This window comes from Equus przewalskii, chromosome 4, assembly GCF_037783145.1.
Source record: "Equus przewalskii isolate Varuska chromosome 4, EquPr2, whole genome shotgun sequence".
Taxonomy (NCBI): Eukaryota; Metazoa; Chordata; class Mammalia; order Perissodactyla; family Equidae; genus Equus; species Equus przewalskii.
This window is the reverse complement of record NC_091834.1, coordinates 97,261,883-97,285,165: the sequence shown is the minus strand read 5'-3', so window position 1 is coordinate 97,285,165 and position 23,283 is coordinate 97,261,883. Positions and strand designations below refer to the sequence as shown.

The window sequence follows — 23,283 nt, the reverse complement described above, 5'->3', positions numbered from 1 at the left end:
AGTTCTTCAGTAATGATGAAAATAAAGATAATGGCTAATACTGAATCCCACCGTGTGCCAGGCCCTATTCTGAGTGATTATTTCTCTGCTTTTGTTTATTTGTTAACTTGTATAACAACCTCACAACAACTATATGAAGACGCTATTGTTATTCTCCCTATTTCTCAGATGAGACAACTGAAGCTCCAGGTCTTATTTACAGCGAATTAGGTGCAGAGATGGGATGGACCAGGCATTCTGGCTGCACAGGTACTGCTCTGAACTCTCAGTTACTGCATTATGCTCTCCCTGAGCAAAACAAATTGAGGCTGTTTTCAACAACAGAAACCTAGACTGATTGGCCATAGATATAACTCTGTGTGCAGACTTTATGTTCTGTTCATTTTACTTCCATCTTAGATATAAAGATTTCTGCCCTTGCAAGCACCAATTCATTGCAGCCACATTCATAACACAATTTTGAATAATTTAAATATGGCTACAAGATTATTAGCAGAAACACTTAATATTGCATATCATCCGGTAGGCTGCTGTAAAGAATTTCATTTCTAAAGCCAAATAGTGCATAATTCTTTAAAATCATCTTATCCTTAACACACACTTCATTCAAAACAATTTTACTAACCAAATTCTAACTTACTACTTAGTATAAAAATGTTGATGTGCAACATTAAAAAAATAAATTAATGCTACAAATCTTATTCTCTATTCCTTTTATCTACAATGCTTTTTACCTGAAAAATTGCATTTATATCCAAAATAGAAGTTTATTACAAGGCTCTTTAGGAGAGGAGTTATACTCAAAGAAAGGAAAACATGCAGACCCGTTAGACGGGGAACTAGAAGGAGACTATGTCACAGTTAATCGTAGAATAGATGTTTAATACGCGAGTGTATGAGGAAACAATGTGATGTCTATTATTCTGTGGTTGTTAGAACTGAAAATTTTAAATTACTCAGCATAGACTTAGGTGTTGTCTAGGGGCTTCTGCCTCTGAGTGGGAGGTTTGAGTCTTGACTATGATGTTTACTGACTGTGGCTCCTGGGGGCTCTCTGAGTCTCAGTTTCTTCATCTGTAACTTTGGAATGATAATGAGCATGATTTTCATGAAAATTAAAATATTTAAGGTCGTGTGTATGAAATTACTTTTTGGTTTGTTTTTGTTTGCTTTCTTTCCTTTGGGCTTCAGGTGGAAAGGGTCGAGTTAATCCTGCTCCTGTATCATGGCACCTTATCATCATCGGTCAGTTTGTTTTGCTGCTCCATTTGGATTTGTTGATTCAAATCTCGTTCCGCTCTAAGATTCCCTTTCCATCACATAAGAACCATCCTAATATATTATAATTTTTCTTTTTGTTTGCACAAGCTTTGCAAAATGTGTATTGTTTTAATGACCATTAAAAAGATATTTTGTATGTATCTCTAAAAGAAAGGGGCTCCTAAAATAGAGTGCCACTATCACACCTAAATAAACTTTAAAATAATTACTTAATATGATGAAATATAGTGTTTACAGTTTCTCCATTGCTTTAAGATGTTTTTACAGTTTATTGTATGATTAGCAACCCACATAACGTTCATACATTGCAGTTGGTTGATATTTTTCTTGTTCTTTGAATCAGTAGTCCCCTTGTCTGTCTGTCTCTATCTCCATTTTCCTTTTTCTTCTCCTTCCTCCTGTTCTTCTTCCTCTCACCCCTCAACATTTTTGTTGAAGAAACTTTGTCATTTGTTCTATGAAATTTTCACAGTTTGGGCCCCTTGCCTGACATTGGGTCATTTAATACTTTCTATTTTCCTTTGTAATTTGTAGTTAATTCTAGAGCCGTGATCAAAACAATTTTAAAAAGTAGGGAGGCAGGGGACTTCTGAAATAGATGACATTACATCATAACATTTGGTTGTCTCTTTATTGTGTTGTTACAACCATCAATTATCACCATTGGCCTCTATAAATTATAGTGGTTGCTTGATGCTAATATTGAACTATTCTACCATTACTACTTCATTATTGCCTGAAATACCTCCATAAAGAGAGGCTTCCCTCATATCAGCTACTAGATTATCCTGAAGAATAGTTTGTAAAGGAAGGAAGGATACACACTTAATTCTTTTTTCTTTTATTCCCTAGTTTTCAAAATAATAAGGTGACTCCCTAGCTTTCCTCAACACTGATCAGTTAGTTTTTTTTAGGCTCATAGTTTTAAACATATTTGATATATATAATCAGTTCTTTCTAGTTATTATCTTTATTGCTACTCAAAGCATCCCATCTTTGGCTGGTGGGTGCATATTCAATTTGGCTCCTAAATCCTTTTGGCAGTCTTTGATAACTTTCTTGCTTTCCATCTCTGTAAGATGTTCCCAGCGCATCTTGTACATTTCTTGACTGAGGTTTGGAATCTTTTTTGGAGAATGATACTAGAAACCAAGATCTGGCTGGTAGGTATGCTTATTACTACTGGGGTGTCATTTTTCAAGGCCTTCTCAGCAAAGAAATATAGATGTGTATACTAATTTGGGCATTTACACATATTTATACATATTTCTATATGTAACCATCTGCATCTATATTACATTAAACATGAGTTCTTACTGATATTTCCAACTGTAATCCATTACTACATGGATCATTCTAGTTTGTTCTCGCTTGTCTGTAACCTTCTTGCTTGTCTGTAACCTTCTACTTTAACAGTGAGAAACCTGGATCCCACCATCCACTATCCGTTTACTTAATTATTTAATTCTAATATACATGTATAGTAGTGTACATTTAATTATTTAATTCCAATATACATGTATAGTGGTGTTAGAACTGTTAACTTGTACTCCTGTAGGAAACAACTTTATCCGTTAGAATACAGTACTTATATTGAGTTCCTTTTGCTTTTAGTTTTGCAGACTCTATTCATTTCCAAAGTTACTTAGGTCAGCACCTTTTTTCCTACTCCCTTCATTGAGGTTGTTGCATATATTTATAATACAATTTGGTTTGCTTGTCACAATCTGCATTTTGTCTCAGAATCCCCTGATTCTACCGAATGATTTTTTAAATTTACATATGATAAAGTTAATTCTTTGTGTTGTAAGATTGTATAAGTTTTGCCGGACCCATACTGTGATGCATCCACCATTACAATATCATGCATGCAGTGTCATTTCACCACCCTAACAATCCCCTGAGCTTTGCTTATTCATCACTCCACACCTTCCCCCATACCCCTGGGAACCATTGATCTTTATACTGTCGCTATGGTTTTGCCTTTTCCCACATGTCATATAGTTGGATTCATACAGTATATAGTCTTTTAAGACTGGCTTGTTTTGCTTAGCAATGTGCATTTAAGCTTCCTCTGTGTCTTTTCCGATACCTTTTTTACACAGCACTATATTTTTAAGATCTGTCTGTATTGCTGTGTATACATCGATTCTTTTTCTTTTAACCTTTTCATTCCTCTGTGTTGTATATCTAGTATCTTTGCTCATCCACTCTCTGCTTGCTGGACACCAAATTGCTCCCAAACTTTGCATCCCCCAAAGCCCACCCAGCTACACCACCACGAATAATGTGGCAATGAACCACCTCCCATATATGCCTTTATGAACCTGTGTGAGCTTTTCTTTGACATTATCTATCTATCTATTTATCTATCTAGGAACGGAATTGCCAGATCATAGGGTGTATGTTTACTTTATTTGACTAGTGCCAGATTGCTCTTTAGAATGGTTTTACTGAGCCAGCAATGTGTGAGGAGTTTTTTTTTGTGTGTGTGTGTATCTGCTTTAAAAATTATCTCCTTATCCCCACCAACACTTCATATCATCCAGATTTCTAGATGTAAAGTATATAGGAATCGAGTGATATCTCATTGTGTTCATTTGTATTTCTGTAATTACTAAGGAGCCTGAGCATCTCCTCACATGCTTTTAGTCTTTACTCATTTTTTCTATTGGGGATACTGTCAACTTTTTATTGCCAATTTGCAGGTATTTCTTATATATTTTAGAGATGAATCCCTGTCAGTTTGGAACATTAGAAAATATCTTTCTCATTATATCATCTGTCTATCAGCTTTGTTCATGATGCCCTTTGTTGAATAGAATGATCAATTTAGTCTTTGGCTTGGTCGGTGGGTAGTACCATTTACTGACCTGCTGGAAACCTGGAGAGGACTGGGGTGGGCTGAGCATAGGAATCGCGAGTTTCATTTGGCTGTTAAGTTAAGGATGCCTTTCCAGCCTTCAAGGAATCTTGAGTAGGCAGTTGGATATGCGAGCCTGGAATAAACATTTGTTAGTTTTAATATATTAAATTGTTTTTATTGTTCCTTGAAGATTATATTTTCTCCTTTTATTTATGTTTTAAAACTTAAAGTTTTGTTTAAAGTTACTGAGAAAATTTTTATTTAAGAAATTGGAATTGAAGGTACTTTGAATTGTATCATAGTGATTTTTTTTTGCTACATGTGTAATTTTGATCACAATTTCATTTTTTCTTATCCCAAATATTTAATCCATGTAGAGTCGTGGTTACCCAAGGAAATGTGCAGTCCTAACCCCACTCACCGCACCCCCTCCCCCACGCCCCTGAGTCTCCTGGCTTGTTTCAAGGGCTCTCTGGATATATTTCATAGAACATTTACTGTTCACCTTATAAATGGTACTATTTCTCCATTTCACATTTAGATTCTAAGAAATAACTCAAGGTGACTCTCATGTTTAAATTGAATGTGAAGATAGATAGTTTTGATGCAAATCTGTAATATGTTCATGAGATTCAGTTATCAAGTATTGAATATTACAGTTTCAGGACCATCTTCCTTGAGAAGAAAATGCCATGGGTATGCAAAGTGCATCCTTTGTAACATGTAAAAAAATTTTATTTCAGGATTATTATTTAAAAGCAAAATATTAATTATTAAATGCTTTTTAAAAGAGAAACAAGACATTTTCCTACAATTCTTGTCAGGTTTCTCATGTCAGAAGTTTATCTTTGGCAACTTCTGGGCTTGCAAACGACAGAAAAATGTTTGAGTCGAACAATACTACTAGTGTACTTTTCTCTGTCTCTCTTTTTTTTTAAACTTTTCTCTTTGTTAAGGCTCACAAAGGTCATCAATTCTAGGTTCCACCCAGACTATGATTTTTTTACAAGATTTATTTTTTATTTTCATCAGATAAAAGAGTTGTTTTTATTATACACAATTGTATGTTCATCTGTTATTTATCTTTTTATAAACCATAACTAATTCATTATCACATATACGTGTGATTTTAAGTAGAATTAATGCTTTTGGTTGTTGTAAATAATACTGAAATTTTATTTCGCATATACAGTCATTAACACAAATCCATGGTTTTATAAATTAAAATATATTCATAACTTGGTTTTTATTATTTAGGAAGGATGTCTATTATCTTAGCTATTTAACTTTATAGAGGTGACATTTCTTCCAAAAGGAATGTGACCATCCTTGAAAAGCCAAAACAAAGAAAATCTTTCTTTTAGGTACAGAAAAAAAAAAAAGCCATATATTGCTGTGCTGAGCACTCATAAAAATGACTGGTGGTGCTTTCAAGCCTCATTCATCAGGCTTACATTTTAGAGGAAAAAATCTCATTATCCACTCCATATTCATTTAAGTTTTAAGTGCTTAGAAGGCTTGTCATAACCTAGACTCAAGGTCTGAAATGGTAAATCTTGACAGGTCTCAATTTTAGCAGCTCCCCTGGCACTGCCAGAACTGTGAGCACCCCTGCTACATGCACGAGCTTTACATTCTATCCCGCCCTAGTTCTTTCGTGTTTCCCCCATCACTCCTAACTTTGTAATATTGTTAGCTTTTACATCTTCCCTTATTTTAAAACCGGATTAATCTAAAAGTTTACTCTTCAGTAAGAAACACCAGAAGAATATGTGGGGCACGTTGCATTTGTATTAACACATTTTATCACAATAGGCAGGTAAGGAGTTCCTTATCATATCCAAATAGGCCTAGAGAACTAGATTTCTGTGAGTATAAATATAAAAACCTTATATTTACCTTCGTTTTGTGCCCTTTCTATACTGCCCTGTGCTCTCTCTCCCTCTGCCACACCATGCTGACTTCTCGAACAGCAGAATTATTCTGATGGTTTAAAATGTATTCCGTCTGAGTATATAAGTTTGGGTTAGGAGAGAAAGGACTGGGATTTTATTTTTTTATTTGTTAGTATCTGAGAAGTGACAGGTTAAAATGTGCTGCTTGTGTTTAAAAGCATATATATCATATATATGGTTCTTTCACTTGCCAAAGTATGTCATTTATGTTAACAACATTTAGATACTAATTTTCCTCATTTGAGAAAGTAGTATCTTTCCTTTCAGAATGCATTTTTTTGTAAGTTACTTAAAGAATTGAATGCGGTCATTTATTAATAATACTCAAAGCTAATAAGACGTCATCCTTCAGCTCTCAGAAGAGAGGCATTAATAGAAACTATTTTAGTGGGGAAAAAAACTGCTTGGTTTGAAAAACTCTCCTTTTTTGCTTTCTAATGTCAAGTTCTCCCTTAAGGAAAAGAAAGTCGGACAAGACAGTTCCTACAGAATGAATCCTAATTTATCTCTATTGGATGCCCATGGCAAACTAGTTCCTGTTACTCCACTGTCTGATAGTTCTGATTACTGAACAATTAATTTAAGTGACTAATATTTTTAAAAATATATTGAGAATTTAAAATTATCACAAAATTACATTTTTCCAATAACTTCTTATACCAGCTGTGGTGTCCAACTTAGAGTCAGAAGATAAGAGTTCAGATATTGGCTGCTACTTGGATATGTCCAAAGAGAGCAGCTCTGCGAATTTTGGAATATATGGAGGTGCTAGGATGTAAAATAAAGCATAAAAGTATGGCATTTTTAAGACAAATAGTGATTTGGTTGTATTGGTTTTTTTTTTTTTTCACGTAATAGGCTCTGTACCCCTACTTATTTGGTCTGTGTTTTCATAGCAGCCTTGAGATATTGGGACAACGACGTAACACTGCATATAGACTGGCCTTAGAATGGAGTTTGAGGCTGAATAGGGGTCATGTAGACAGAGGTGAAGTTATATTAATGTATTTCCTATCAAGGCACTGCATGGAAATTGTAACCTGTCTTCTGCCTCTTGCTTCTCTGTTAGCTTGTCTGACAAAATTAGAGAATAATTAAAGATGAACAACAGAGCCCCTGTCCTCACACAAGTGCATCATTCCCACATTAAGCCCACTTCAGTCATTTTTTTATTAGCTATGACAAAATAATGATAATGAAATAGCTATGTGCCAAGCACTGTTCTAAGCACTTTATGTGTACAATTTAATTTAACCATTGCAACAACTCTGTGATGTTAGATAATATCACCTCAATTTTGCAAGACAGGGAATTGAGACAGAGAGAGAGATTAATTGAATTGTCCAAAGTCACACAACCAGTAAGTGGCAGAACAGCATGTGATCCAAAGTGGTCTGACCCCAGAGTCTACGCTGATTCTCACCGCAGGGTTCCTGATTCTCTTAGCACTGTTCTTGCCAAAACAATGAGAAATATAAGCTAAAATACAGTCACTGAGATCGATTGCCAATGATGCCTTATAAAATAATCATCTGAATGGCTCTTAATAGGATCATATTAATTTTTATTAAGATAAACAACTAAATGGAAAAGCAACATTTAATTATCTTCATAGATAAATAGAGAGATAGCTCATCAATTGAAAACCATGCCTGCAGATTAAAGATCCTGAGTTTTCAAGTATTTTTCTCACGGGATGGTATTCAGACCCTTCACCAGGTGCACAATATATCTCAGAAGAAATGCTCAACTACTGTGACAGAGATGTTAACTGCCAAATATTTAAAAAATAATGTTACTGATTATTAGAATAAAAGGCTTCGCATGACCTACTTCTTAATGTCTCCTGCAACAAAGAATTACTGACACAGAAAAAAAATCAAAATATTTAGTCCTGCCTTTTTTTATGTCTGTCTTTATTTTTACTTGTTTTTTCTAAAAAGTTTTTTTCTAAGTTGTTAGCAATTTTATATACATATAGCCATCTATTTCACTTGCCATGTATCATTGGCTTGTGTTATAGTCTGCCAAAATCACACACATTTTGCATATTTTAAGCTGGAACAACAAAGTCATGACAGGGTTAATCATGATGAATGGTCACTAAATCTGTGATAGTATTTAATTTGGATTTGGAGAGTGAAAGAAGAGAGGATATTAAAATGCCAGTGACATTCAAGAGCAAGACCTTTATTTTTTATAATCCCCAAGACTGATTTTCCTACAGATGACTTCAGAAATTAAACCCTAGAAACATCCTTGGTACACTGGTCTTTCTAAGTGCTGGCACTCAACGGTGGAAATGCGGTGCTCTGAATGTCCAGGGCTCGAGGAAAAAAGTACTATCAGTTATTTAGAATCTGATTTATGCCCTAAGAGAGTGGCTGCCCCTCTTTGTGATTTCAGGGAAGCCAGGTATCAAGGAGCAATTTTCAAAGAATTGAAAGCTGGTGCAGGGTTATGAATAAACTCTGGGAAGCTTTGACCTTCCTTGTCAAATGATAAGGCCATAAATATGTGGGCAATTCTGCTTTGTTGTGAGTACCTGCTCTTTTCCATCATTGTGGAGTTTCTAGGATACCATAAATTGGTACCAGCAAAACTAAAACTAAATTTTTTATTGTATAAAAATAATAGAAGAGTAGAAAATATAAATTAGAGAACACAGGAGGCAACCTCTTGTGTGTTGCTCCTGAAGTATTTCTGGAATTAGAGGATCCAATTTTGGAAACTTTATAATATCCTAATCAAATTTAAAATAACTATTTGGTCACATTTTATCATTTATTTAAATAATATTAAATAAATGACTTTGGGGTAGGAAGTGAGATAGTTCATATACAACATTTTAGTACTTTTTTCCCCACTGTGCCAAATTCATTAGGAAATATGGCTCATTCTCACTTTGAGGTAGTCTTTTTAAAGAATGACATACAGTACAGTGAATTTAAGTACATGCAGTGTTGCTAAGCATAAAATGTTCTGTTTTAATGATGTGTTATCTTAATTTCATTAAGATGAAATTTAACGATTGTTGGGGAACCTTTTTCCCCTAACTTCTTCTTACCTTTCCCAAGTTGATAGCTTAGGAAAGAATAAAGATGAGGGGAGTTCAGTCCATATAACCAAAGAGAAGGGGGCAAAGGAAAGCTAGGGGTGTTCCTTTAGAAATAAAGAAATATAAAACTTGGCATACTTCCACTTTTTCAAAAGGTATCCATACACTGTTTTGAACAAAAGTAAAAAAAAGAGAAATATATATATATACATATCTGTTGTTCTGTTTTATGGACATTTAAAGAAGCAGAAAGGGCACAGGAAACGAGAAGGAAAAAAGCCTCAGGGATACAAAGATAAAGCAGTGTCGACAAAGTCATCTGGAAAGGGACGGCAAGAGTTCCAGAGTGTGTTACAAATGTGTGTAACAAATTACCAGAGAACTTCGTGGCTTAAAACAACAGCAAACCTATCATCTCTCAAAGTTTCTCTGTGGGTCTAGAATTTGGGCTTTTCTGGGTGCTTCAAGCTTGGGGTCTCCTGAAGTTCAGGCGTCAGTCATGTGATTCCAAGGTGACTCACTCACATACCTGGCAGGTTGGCGCTGGCTGTTTGAAAAGGAGGAGGCAGCTCCATTCCTCTCCATATGGGCCTCTTCAGGGCTGCTTGGATGTCCTCACAACACGGTGATTGACTTCCCCCAGAGCGAGTGATCTGCAAGAGCAAGAAGCAAGGAGGCAGCTGTAATATTTTTTATGATTTAGCCCAGAAGTCACACACCAACATTTCTTCAATATCCTATTGATACTCAGAGGTAGCCCTACGCACTGTGGGGAATCACTACACAAGGCATAAATACTAAAAGGCAAGGTTGATTGGGTGCCATTTTGGAGACAGACTGACAGGGAAATTTGATGAGTGGTAGACACGCATGAGCATGTACACCTGTATGAATAGGAGAGGGTAAGAAACTAGGTCGTTCAGTTGGGAGGTGAATGTGGGCGTGATCATCCTGCAATGCACTTGATTTGTGACAAAGACTGTAATATTAGTTCTCACTTCAAACACAATGCATCACATCTCGTATGCTTAATTGTGCCTTCATGATGATAATAATCTCCTTTACAACACAGAACTGTAAAGCTAAGCTGCATTAAGGCGTGAGATTTCTCTCAGAAATATTACCATAGTCTTACCTCAAGACATCAGAAACTACACCCCCACCAAAAAAGTCAGTATTTTTACTTTCTGATGTTAAAGACTCTTACCTCATATATAAGAGGTACCAAAATAAGAGTCCTATAACAATTAAGATTATGATCTATATCACTTGAAAGGTATATTTATTCTAACATTTTTCCAATACATAATATATAGTATATTATGGGGTACTTTTCAAGTTGCTTTCAGAAGACGAATTATCCCAACATTCTTGATGCAAAAAAATGCGACCAAGCAAATTGACCTAAAATTAAAAGTAATGCGTTGTTGCCCATTTTAATACTTTTATATGGTAAAAATGATAGTGAATGTTTATAGAGCAGTTACTCTGTGGCAGGCACTATTCTAAATAGCTCACATATCAAGTCATTTGATCCCACAACAACCACTTTATTTTGGCTTTATAAATGAGGAAAGTGAAACTCAGACATAATAGAAAAGAGATTCAAATCCATGAAGTCTTTCTTCAGCACCCATGCCCTTAACCACAGCCCTCTACATAGAACAGACTTCCTCAGGCTAGCTCAAAGCAAGAATTCATTAATAATGACAGCATTTCTCTCAGACTCATTCCACAGACAGAATCTAAAGTCTAGCCAGACTCCTCAGGGTCTAGAAAAGCGAAATGGAAAGAAAGCTTTCAGAAAGCCTGGAGTGTTTCTCTTGAAGGGTGAGGTCAGTGTGGAAGTAGGTAGGTCTGATTTACTTTTTAAAAGGATCACCTTGGCTGCTGAGTTGAGAACGAACTCTGGTGGGCAAGAGGAGGTCTTGTTATGGTGACTTGAATAAGGTGGAAGTGAAGGAAATTGTGAGAAGTGATGGGAATCTGGATATGTTTAGAATATGGAGTAAATAGGATTTCTTTATGGGTATGAGAAAAGAAGAAAAACTTTTCACCTAAGGGTGGAAGGATGGAGTAGATATCAACTCAGATCAAAAGCTGTGAATGGGGTGGGTTTGAGATAAAAGATCAGGTTGTGTCAAATAGGCAGTTGGATGTTCAAGACCAGAGTTAGGGAGAGAAGTCTAGGCTGGAGATACAAATTTGGGATTCACCAAGATCTAGATGATTGAGATCACAAATGCTATAAATGAAGGTAGATTAGAGGCAAAGTAAAGATAGTATATCAAGGAGGAGAGAGTGATAACCCATTGTGAATTCTGCTGATAGGGATATGGTAGAGGAGAATGTTTGTGCTTGAAATAATTGTGGGAAGCTGGTAGGTCAAGTCAGATGATGATGAATAATTGACCATTGGGATTAGCAATTTGGATGTCATTGGTTATCTTGATGAAAGCCAATTTGAAAAAAAAGTGGGAGCAAAAGCTTAATTGGAATAAATGCAAGAGAATTGGAGGAGAGGAATTGGAGACAGTGAATTTAGACAACGCTTTCTAGGAGGTTTAATGTCAAGAGGACCAAAGAAATGGGATAGTAAGCTGATAGCTAGCATGTGAATTGGAGGTCAAGAGTAGTTATATGAAAACAGCTAAGCTTAGTGCCCCCTTTTTGATAAATATTTATTGTACTTCTACTATGTGTCTAACATTGTCCAAAGTTTTAAAAATATAAAAATTAATCAAATATAGCTTCTCTCCTTAAGGTATTTACCTTCCCCTTCCAGTAAGGGAGTCAGACTTAAATTTCTGAGCTGTGGAGCTGAAGAGTGTGCAAGTAGCCAAGGCTGCAGGTTCAGGGACGGCTTTGGAGAGGAAGGATGATAGAGGAATTGATGTCTGAACCGAGTCTTGGAACTTGTACCATCTGAGTATTAACCCAACTGCTTCTAATTAATATTTTCTAGGATCTTGGGGAGAAACAAAATTGTCCTATTTGTTCCTGACTAAAAGTAATCAAATGTTTTAAAAAATACTTTGGTGTGTTAATTTTCTTAATCTTTGCCCAGTCATTGATTTTGCTTTAACCATTCTTTGTGAACTTCTGGAAAACCCAGTAAGTGTGTTCTGAAAACATGAATGAGTGTCCCACACGTTCTTATCAGCATCTTCCATATATTCAATCACTAGCAAAGAAGAATTAAATAAATGGGACATGTAAAGAGAATGGGAAATGTTGAAGAGAGGTCAAGGAAGACAGTTATTCATTCACTTCATTCATTCATTTACTGCACAAGTATTTATTATTTAGGATAAACCTTGGGTAAGGTCATGCAAAAGCTTAACTTGGTGATTGAATATAGGGAACAAAAAGCAAGCATGGGAAGAAAAGCAAAGGAATGAAATGGTTCTGACCAGCTTTTGAAGTTAGAAGCCTAGAAAAACATGATGATGTGCTAAAAAGAAGTGGACTTGAAAATCATGGTCTACTTGCATTTAGATCCCGCATCTACTAGTTACTAATTGAGGGATCTTGAGCAAGTTAATGACTGTACTGAGTCTATAACCTCTGTCTTAGTAGTAACTCTACCACTCAAGGTTGTTATGAGAATTACGGTGCCCAGAAGAATATTAGGACATAGCAGATATTCAAAAATTGTTACCTCACTTCTCTCTCTTTTTCTTTAACTGGAACGTCCTCATTATTTCTTCTAGTTTATAAAGTTTGATAGTCATGTTGGGGTTTGAAATAAATAAATGAATGCAAAGTTGTCTTTTTCTTCCCCCTTCCTCAGGAGCGCTAACAATATCCCATGAGGACTGTTAACATGAGTGGAAAAAAAAAACCAAACTAGACATCCGACTCAGTTTAACATGCTAAACATCAGCCATACTACATCCAGCAAGCAGAAGCACTTTCTGGAGTTTATTTAGATAGGATAATGGCTAGATCGTTCCAGTAGTTCTCTCCACTGTCAAACCACCTCACCCTTACCCTCTACCCATCGGCCAGTCTTAATGACTTACAGCTTCATAACAGAAAAGAGAAGTCCATGGGGGGTTGATGAATCTGAAAAAAGGGACGGTCAGATAGAGGAGAACGTTTGTGCTTGGCATAATTGCAGGAAGCTGGTTGTCTCTGTTGGCATCTCTACATACAGCTCTTACATGGAAGGAAAGCTGGAGTAGTTAATACCAGGAGGAAAGTTGAGATATATATTGCAGTGCTGGCATTCCCATCAACTCTTTACCATTAGGAGAAAACTTGAGATACAAGTCCAGTGGATTTAGAGTCTGAATTGAATTTTATGTAAATTATTTGTTTGCACTGGAAAAAGAGAATCTTGTGTTATTTTAGTACTAGGCTCAGTTCATACCTGCCGGAGGGAGAGGGGTGAGTAAATCAACATCTATAAAATGAACATTTGAAGGCCTGTTCTTGGTGCCTTATGTATGTTATTTCACTTAATCCTCAAAATAACCCAATGAGGTAGTACTATAATGCCCATTTTACATGCAAACATAAATTTATACTCTGTGTACCCTTGAAGTGTATTTTGAGTACTGTTAACAGGATTTCGTAATTATTGGTCATGTGTGGTTTTGTCTTAGTGTCCAGTGAAGCAGACAGGATCTATAAAAAGAATTCTAGGCCTCTGCAGTGAGTCCTTTCATTTCAACTGGACCCGCCCTCATTGACTCTAATTTTGATAAGATTTTTCTAAGAGTATTGACACCTTTTTATAAATACTTTTTCCTTTTGCTCTAAGCCACTAATCAATCAGATATTTATTAGACACTAATATGTTCCTTCCACTGTGCTATAAATCCAACGAAAATGAAAGGGAGGGTCTCTGCCTTCAAAGAAATTTTATTCTTTTTAAGGATATAACGTGAACTCATTTGAGAGGTGCAATACAGTAACAAAATGCTATATTTTGTAGTGTAAATAATTAAAGATTGTAGCTGTTAGAAGCAAGTGATCTATGTTAACTGGAAAGCATAGGGGGTTTTCATACAAAAGTAGAGCTTGCCCTTTGCTTGGACATTTCCCCCAGTTAAGGAAGGAGAAATAGCATAGGCATGGACAGAGAGAACACGGCATCCTGACTGTACCCTACGTTAAGCTGAGTGACATTTATCTGAAGTTATTTGAAAATTCTGTGATCGCTCTTTGACTCAAAACATATCTTTTAATGTAACCTGTCATGTTTCCACTGTTAGAAATGCTTGTTTCTGGGATAAGTATTGTCTTTAGAAGTCATTGTTTAAAATGTCGATATCTTTTGGAGGATCCATGAGTAGGTTTCTGATGGTTTAGTGTGAGAGCACTCAGCAGATTATTTTCTCTGACAAGAATAAAAGGGAGGCATCAAGATAGGATAGGATACATTGTCAAAAAGCATCAATATGGAGGTGGTAGAAAAGAAAGGATAAACCATTTCATCAATTTTATTTTGAAATAGTCTTGTATTGGGGTTAATGGGGAAATCAGGCTATCATTATAGTATTTTACTATCTCTAACAATAGTAGGTATTTCATAAATATTCTTGATTTTTGAATAAACAAACTAGTGCAACTAGCATTCAGAAGGTTTTCTTTTGGACAACCATCCAGTCTTGTCGTTAACCTTTTTCATCAGAGAGCAAGCCCTCCTCATGTCAAAACACACATGATTTCAGCCTGAGGTTATTAAATAGTTTCCAAGACAAAAATCAGATGGATGTTATTAACTTTAAGCATATTATTTAAATATTCTGACTGTGAAAATATTAAACCAGAATATCATAGTTTTAGATGCTGTGTGCAAAATTACTATTCCAAATCAGTATTTTCGAAGGTGGGTTTCATGAAATGCAGATTCCATGGGTAATTACAAGGTGATATTTGAGGGGCAGGCAGAGCATCTGTAGTCAAGTAAGCTTGGGAAATACTCACTCAGGTAAACAAGACTTTGTGCTGCAAGACAGCCTAGAACCTCGAGCATGCTGATGTGCATTGTGACTTCCAAGAGGAGAATCTAAAGAAGCAATTTTTCCAATCTTATCTGACCCTGAGAGTAGTGTTCTGTGGAATACACTTTGGAAAGTGTGGTTCTGAAGCGATTTGAAACTCTAAATGCTGTCTATAGATAAGATATTAATGCATTTTCAAAAGGAAATAGCATAAATAAATTAATAAATTAATTTAGATAATTACATATATTTATATGTAATGTTGATTCAATATAGTCTATTTCAAATAAAACCAATACCTCTGTGTTTTGAATTCTACATTTGTTGGGCAGAATAAAAGTAAATATACCAGTCCTCTAGCTCTGAGATTTTACAACTACAGGGTCACTGGAGAGACCATTTCTCTTGTGAGTGCTTTCAGTCATGAGTAGCCACAGTATGAAAAGACGCACAAAAGTCTTTCTTTGTGTGGGAGAGGTAGCCTCTTCTCCTGGTAAATATAGTGTAGATCCTTCTATTTACTTCTTTGACTATTCTTCCCTGAAGGCTATTTAATTTCCTGTGGTGTTTCTTGATAAATTTTTTAAGTACCTAGGAAAACTAACAAAAGATGAGCTGCCAGAGGTCAGCCTTGTATTTCATCAGTGTCCAGCAGTGCTCCATTCATACTGGGTCCAACTATGTGCCAGAGATTTTAGCTGCAATTAGCCACAGGGTGTAAGTTCAGCATTAACAGCAATTTGATGAATGGTTATCCACCTTATAAACTAGCAATGGCACCTGCTTCTTGAATCTTTTATGCTAAGTAGAAAATACATTTATGCTCTTCTTGTGTTCATTTGCTTTGGGAATGATCTTGTTAAATTGCTGTGTATTTTGTGAGACCCACACTAAGATATCTTAACATAAAATGGCATTATTATTGGATTTGAGGATTCAGAGATGTAAAAAGGATTCAGATGCCTCAATGTTTGATATTTTTGCAAAAGCAAAATCTAGGGTGAACTCTGTCTTTTCCTTCACTGAGGTCCTATTCCTTTGCAAAGAGGATGTCTAATACAAGCAAATGACAGTGATTTCTTACTCCTTCCTTAAGTATCTATTTGCGTATATTTTGCTCTAGCTTGGCGTGACAGTCTAGAGGAAGTGACCCTCTGATGGTACCTGTCCTTAACATGCTTGTAAGTGTGATTTCCAGCATAAGTGTCAAGCAGCATCTTTGTTACCTTTCACTGAATTACAATTTCATATCTTATAGAGGTTGTCAATATGTTAAAAATTACCATGATCTGAAAAGCAGACTGTCTGTGATTCATTTTTGTTTCGTCTTTTCTATATAGAACTGCCTTTGACTTCAAAGAGTTATCTTAGCTCAGAACAGGAACCTGTGCAGTGATTCATGAGGGTAGATGGAAGTCAATGATTAGTTCATGTGCCTCTAGTCTCCAGTAATGGCATAAATCTTTAGGGAAGTTCTTTAATGTCAGATTGTATGCCTGCCTGTGTCAAATCACATATAGGCTAGCATATATTATAAATTGAGAAATCTGAGGAATGAACAAAAATTCCTTTTGTTGTTCATTTTTTAAAGATGTCACATAGAAATGAAGATATGGGGGAAAGTATAATATCACTCTCCTTTACACAAAGGTAAATTTTCGTATTTATAAACAAAAGACCGTTTACATATGGCTAAACTCCTTTTTGGAACAAGAGAAAAAAATGTTAAGTGATTGTAGGCTAAGACCTATGTGACTCCTCAAGTCCACAAACTGGTTTATTCCCAGATTGAAAATTTTGAGGTCTGTCGAATCTTAAAATAATGAGGAAAGCAGTGAATATATAGGAAGGCTAGAAAAGAGAGATTTCTACTGTGTCATTTAAATTGGTGGATTTTATAACAGCCATCCTGTCCCTGGGATAATAAACCTTAACATGTATATGTGCTGTCTCCTTTGCGTTCTGTGATACAAGTTGAAGAATCTTCTTAGGGAGTTAGTATCCTCGAGTTGAGAAATCATTCCTTATTTCCTTCATCATTCTTTACTGAAGTTCACTGGAGGATCCAACATTCTAATGTGTTCAGCTGACCACTGCCAAACCATTAAGTGGGCCACAAACAGAGGGAGGAAAGTCTTCAGTTAAAAGATGAGAATTAACTGTAACACACTGAAAATGAGACAACTCATGGACACATGAATCTCTCTTTGATAAGGAAGGAAGAAGTCACAATCTTTAACAACAGATCTCATCGTCAGAGACACTGTCACCTGAGACAGGAGTAGAGCCACCTGGGCCAGGTATGCGTTCCTGCCCTTCTTCCAGTGTTCTCTGCCACCCAGTGCCCAGGAGGCTTGGGTTCCCTGTAACCCCTCTGATCAGCTGTGCTTTCCAATGTGGACCTGAGAGGACAGCCCTTGTAGGCTGGGATCTGCCCTCGTGACAGGTCTCTGCTTCCTGTTCCTTCATGGCTGGAGCCAAAGCATTTCTAAGGAAATCAGGATTTCTCCACCACCCTCTGTCATCAACTCCTTTGATTGTAAAAGAGGCTTTGTTACTGCTTTCAGAATTGGTTGAAGTGTGTAACATTTGGCATCTGTGGATGGTAATTTATATTATATTTAGCATCTGTATCTTCAGAGAGAGTTAGTTCTATAATGGAGGATAGTAGGGAGAATAAAACTCATATTTGTGTGTCAAGCTATTCAATGTAAATCAATTTAGGGAAAAATACTATACAAAGAGATAAAGGCAGCTCACGGCCTAAACAAACAAAAAAGCCCTGTTTTTTTAAGGGAAAAAAACAGAATAAGGTTGTAGTGGCTGCTGAGAAGCAGCAGTACATTTCTCTTTGTGTGGAACCTTTTGCCAGCTAGCACAGGTTTCAAACCAACCATCATGTGGCTGTCAGTCCCGTTTAAGGGATGAGAAGCTGAAAGGTCAAAACTGAAAAGTTGAAAGACTCTTTTTTGAAATTAATAGACCTCGTTTTTAGAGCAGTTTTCGGTTTGCAGAAAATTGAGCAGAGTAGACAGAGAGTTCCCATATATGCCCCTCCTGTTCTCCGTTTCCCCTATTATCTGGCATTAGTGTGGTACATTTGTTGCAAATGGTGAACCAATATTGATACATTATTATTAACGAAAGTCCATAATTTACATTAGGGTTCACTCCTGTGTTACACATTCTGTGGGTTTTGACAGATGCGTAGTGCCATGTATTCACCATTACAGCATCACAGTGAAGAGATTCAAGACCCTGAAACTCTCTTGTGCTCCACCCAGTCCTCCCTACCTGCCTTGCCCCATCAGTGAATGTCCTGACGCCACCTCATGGCCTTCGCAGGTGTGTGTGCAGAAGTCTCTCTTCACAGAGCTGACTCTTCTTCCTCCTTCAGTTCCCACACAGCAACACTCCCCAGGGAACTCCTTGCTTACACGCTGCCCCTACTCTGCACACCCAATCAGGTCTCTGATCCATCATCTTTCCTACCTCTTGGTGCTTTGCCTTCCATGCACTGATGAAGTTTTCCTGTGTACAGTTGTGTGAATAGCTTGTCTCTGACGCTAGCATGGAGGCTCATGAATGAGTAATATGGCTGGGTGAAGAAAAGAGCTCTTTCAAATCTCATTTTCAGTCCCATTGCTGCAGCTTTTGCATATTACCAGTTACTCAGGCCAGGTGCAATTTTAAAATCCTCCTTTTTAAAATCTACAGCTTCAGGCACAATTTCCTGGGCTCCCCCAACGGTGTAAAATGATGAGAAAATTAGGGCCACTCACCTTCTTCCACTCTTTTCCTCAGCTGTACCTCCTGACAGATAGAGCACTACTTTTACACTCTAATATGTGGAAAGATTCTGTAACTGTATTAATCATTTCTGTGGTTTTGCTCTAAATTGATACTAAAAGAAAAACACCAAAGATCATTATTCAAGAACAAGATTCGTTTTTATTTCACTCCAGAGTCTTTTCCATGGCTGTGTCCCAATTATTCCTCTTTCTTGAATTACTATTTAGAATTATAAGAATATATTCTCTATTTTTTCTTCAGAAGAACCTAAGAATTCCTAAGTCTTGTATTGCTTCATATCTAAAAAGCGTATTTGTTATGTTTGTAAGATCTCAATGTTGAGTCAACTCATGGTTCATGGCACATTGTCACCTCTGGTTCAGGCAAGAATCCTTATTGCTTGACTCATCCATTGCTTCCTTTTTATCCCTATACCACATTCCTATTCTCCTTACCCTCCCCATAGGCAAACATGTTCGTCTGTATATATACTCACATATTTTTAAAATTTTTAACATATATATTCTTAAATTTGTTACTAGAAAAATTATCTTATTGTGTTTGCATTTATTTTAATTTACATAAATGGGTTCTGTAATTTACCATGACTCTGTTTCCTACTATGCATTATGTTTCCAATCCACCCACATTTCTCTGTGTGCATCTAATCCATTGTTTGCTGGATATCTACATGTATGCCTATCTTTTCTTCCAATGATGGACACCGAGTTCAAGTGTATTTTATGTTTTCTTTAAGAATCTTACTTGTGTTCGGATATATTTAAGCCCTTTTAATTGAATATATGCCCTCTGATTGAATGTCCAAATAGAAATATGTGTATGTGAATTGTATAGCTAATGAAGATCTGAATGGACTTGTGGTAAACTTCAAGGGCTGATATGTAATCTAGAGAATTTTTTCCCTAATGAAAGCAATCCTTTGACTAAAGACAAACCCTGCTCACACATTGAGGCCTTGTATACAGCAGAATAAGTTCTCAGAAGCTTGCAACATACAGTACAAAAGGCATAGTTGGAATAAAAGTGAAATGGCTGTAAAAGGAGACCTAGATACCTTAATCTGGTAATATGTTTTGTATTAAATATGCTTTAAAGCAATATTTTATTAAAATAAAGAATATCCTTTGGAAGTTATTCAAAGTCATATGAATTATTAAAAATATCTTTTTTAGTCTCCTATTGAATGCATGTATGTCTTGGCATTTTCCCATAAGGACTTGAGGCATCTTTTTATAAAGACTGTATGCCCTAAGGATAATGAACAGAGCAGGAAAGGAAAATCGTTGCTCTGTAGAAGAAGGGTAGTTTCCACGTAGTCTGTTTAAAAGCAAACGTTGTAGCCTTCATTGAGCATTACATTTAACTCTAACCTTCTTCTAAGTGCAAAAATTGAAAATATGGTAAATTATATTGGTTTTCCTCATCAGAATGGAAGAAGCATACCAGTTCCTCAGGACACATACTCTGTTTGTTGATACAGGTACTCTCACTGAGCATCTTCTAGAATGGCTTTGGGTATAAGAAAGAGGTTAACCACTAGTATGATTGACAGTGAATTCTGAAAGCTAGAAGCTCAAGTCTCAGATAAGGCAAAGATTCAGGAAGTAGTGCTTTATTTACGCTTGAGTAAGGGTTTGAATAAGACCGTAGAATGCTGTATCATATAGTGCTACATCTTTAGCATGTGGAACCAGTTTAGTCTTTGAAATTGACAGGTATAGGTAGGAATCCTAATTCTGCCCGCTTGTTATTTGTGTGGTCCTGAATGCAATCTCTGCAAGCTTCAATTTTCACTTATGTAAAAATAATAATTAACAATAAGCTACATTGTAAAATTGTCACTAGGATTTAGTCAGGTGGAAGTTCCTAGGATTATTCAGTACGTACTACATAAATTTGTTGTTAGGCTTAAGTATGATAAACCATGTGAAGTTCCTAGGATGGTACCTGGTGCATCCCACCAGGTCTTCAATGTACATCAACGGCCCTTCCTTTCTCTTCCCTGTTTTAATGGTCATTCCTTCTCTCCTTCAGGGAAAGCACAAATTACATGTAGATACTGGAATGGAAGGTGATTGGTGTGGCCTTATTCCTGTTGGACAGCCATGCAGTCAGGTTACGACAACAGGCCTGAAGTGGAACCTCAGTAAGTAAAACCCTAGGACAAAGGGAGCTTTTCTTTCTTTTTTTTTTAAAAAAAAAATTCTCTTTGGTCTATACCTGGGAGTGGAATTGCTGGTTCATATGGTAACTCTGTTTAACTTTTCAAGGAACTGCCAGACTATTTTCCAAAGCTACATTCCTACCAGCAGTGTATGAGTTCCACTTCTCTACAATTTCACCAACACGTGTTATTATCTTCTTTTTTTTATACACATCTTATCGGGTACGAAGTGATATCTCATCATGGTTTTTATTTACTTTTTCCTGATGACTAATGACATCGAACATCTTTCTGTGTGCTTATGGACCATTTGTATATTTTCTTTGGAGTAATGTCTGTTCAGATCTTTTGCCCATATTTTAATTGTATTATTTCTGTTTTTAGATCGAATTGTAAGATGCTTTTATATATTCCAGATATGTCCTTTATCAGATATATGATTTGCAAATATTGTCCCAGTCTTTGACTTATCTCTTCATTTTCTTAAATTTAATTAACTAAATTCATTAGTTTAATTTTGATGAAGTCCAATTTTTTCTTTTATGGATTGTACTTTTAGTGTCATATTTAAGAACCAACCTTCTTTCTAGTTGATTTTGTGTCCTTGAAGTCTACTTTATTTTCCCAGAGAAGTAGCTATTCTAACTAAAGTAGCAAGTTCTTTTCATAGTCAAACCTCTGATATTTTGTAAGATTAGCCACTTTATTAAGTTTAAAATGTTTTCTAGTACTTATTAACTGCTTTAGGTTCTAGTTATACTAAAAGTGTCTGATTTGAAAAGAACGAAAAATGAGGTGGGTCTGTTCATGAAATAAATGCTGATTCCAAAGAAACCATCAAACATCGTGAAGTGAATCAACTCTAGGCTCTTTAAAAATAATGGTAATTTAATCGAAGAGCTTTGATTGAATGTCCAAGGGATGATCTCCTGATTGACCAATACCTCTAAGGTTGTAGAAAGTAAAATAGAGAACCATGTCATTCTTTTATAATATGTAAAACTTTCAGGTTCCCACAAGGAAATAAATATTTCAAGAAATAAGTAATTTGAAGATAAAAAGATATTTTAAAAGGCATTTCTATGAGCCATTGCTGAAACAATTAAGAAAAACTAGAGATATTTTGAAGCAACTGTGTGGAGAGCTCATCAGAATTTGAAAGGACCGTGAGAACAGATCTGCTCAGTGCACAGAAATATGACAGGCTTTGAAGCTGTTTAGCTGAGAGTGACACAAGCTTCCATTAGAAACGGTTTTTTGAAAACATTCCAGCCTAAAACAAATGTACTTTCTAGAGTTCCCGTTCTTTCCAAGGGCCCAATCTAGACAGAACTTCTTCCTGGATCTAGTAGTGACCTCACTTTTCAGGGCTGGCCCAAGACCAGAGGAGCACTGAGCCACTGAGCGAAGTGAAGAGGAGGCTTGGCAATATGGGCAACCACCCAGCTTCCTTTATTTTACAGCAATAGGAAAGAGTCATAGCTTTAGGCACGAGTCTTCGGGGCTCTTTAGAACATCCACAGTCACGTGCACATGCTAATTCCGATAATAAAGTTTACTCTGGGAAGGGGGCCTTGGGCTTGATGAGGGTAGAGGGCTTTTAACCTTCCTAGCTGTAACAATGTTTCAATCCTACTGAAATGCTATATACTATTACTTATTTATATTTACAGATTGCTTTGATGTTCAGAATAATTACTTTTTTCTCTACTATTTTATGAAAATAAGTAAATAGCAACTTCATGGAATATGCAAAGCAATAGAGTTCAGACACAAAGTGTTTCATCAATTATCTGTGGTAAAAGTGCTAATTAACAGGGTTTTCTGGTGGGAAAGATTAGCTCGTTAAAAAGTAATAGAAATAGCTGTGAAGTCACACCATGTTCACCTGAAGAGAAGTGGATAGATTTCTTTCGCAGAGAGGGCCCCTGCTTACTCAGTGTCATTGTCTGTGAAAGCAGAGCCCTGAGGTCAGTGTCGATTTGTCGTTCACACCTACAAAGTGACAGGATGGGGCTGGGCCTGGAGGAGGAGAAAGGAGATGCAGTGGCTTAGTCTGGAGCTGCTCACTTCTTGGGTCAAGTAGAGTAAGCAAGTCGTCGTGAGGAAGCGCATCAAAATCTTCCTCAGGTGGTCCGTGGGCTTGACGTCTCCCAGCCTACACCCACTGTGAAATATGATGCCAGAAGTTC

At 36.4% G+C, this 23,283-nt stretch overlaps 1 protein-coding gene across 4 annotated transcripts in view; it reads left to right on the top strand.

The window, feature by feature from the left end:
* The window catches only part of TPK1 (thiamin pyrophosphokinase 1), a 316,777-nt gene that overhangs the window by 207,178 nt on the left and 86,316 nt on the right, over positions 1 to 23,283 (top strand). For all 4 annotated transcript variants that reach the window (XM_070616678.1, XM_070616679.1, XM_008522611.2 and 1 more), the window contains one exon: positions 20,962 to 21,073. In XM_070616678.1, the coding sequence (XP_070472779.1) occupies positions 20,962 to 21,073 (112 nt within the window). The remainder of the gene's footprint in view (positions 1 to 20,961; positions 21,074 to 23,283) is intronic.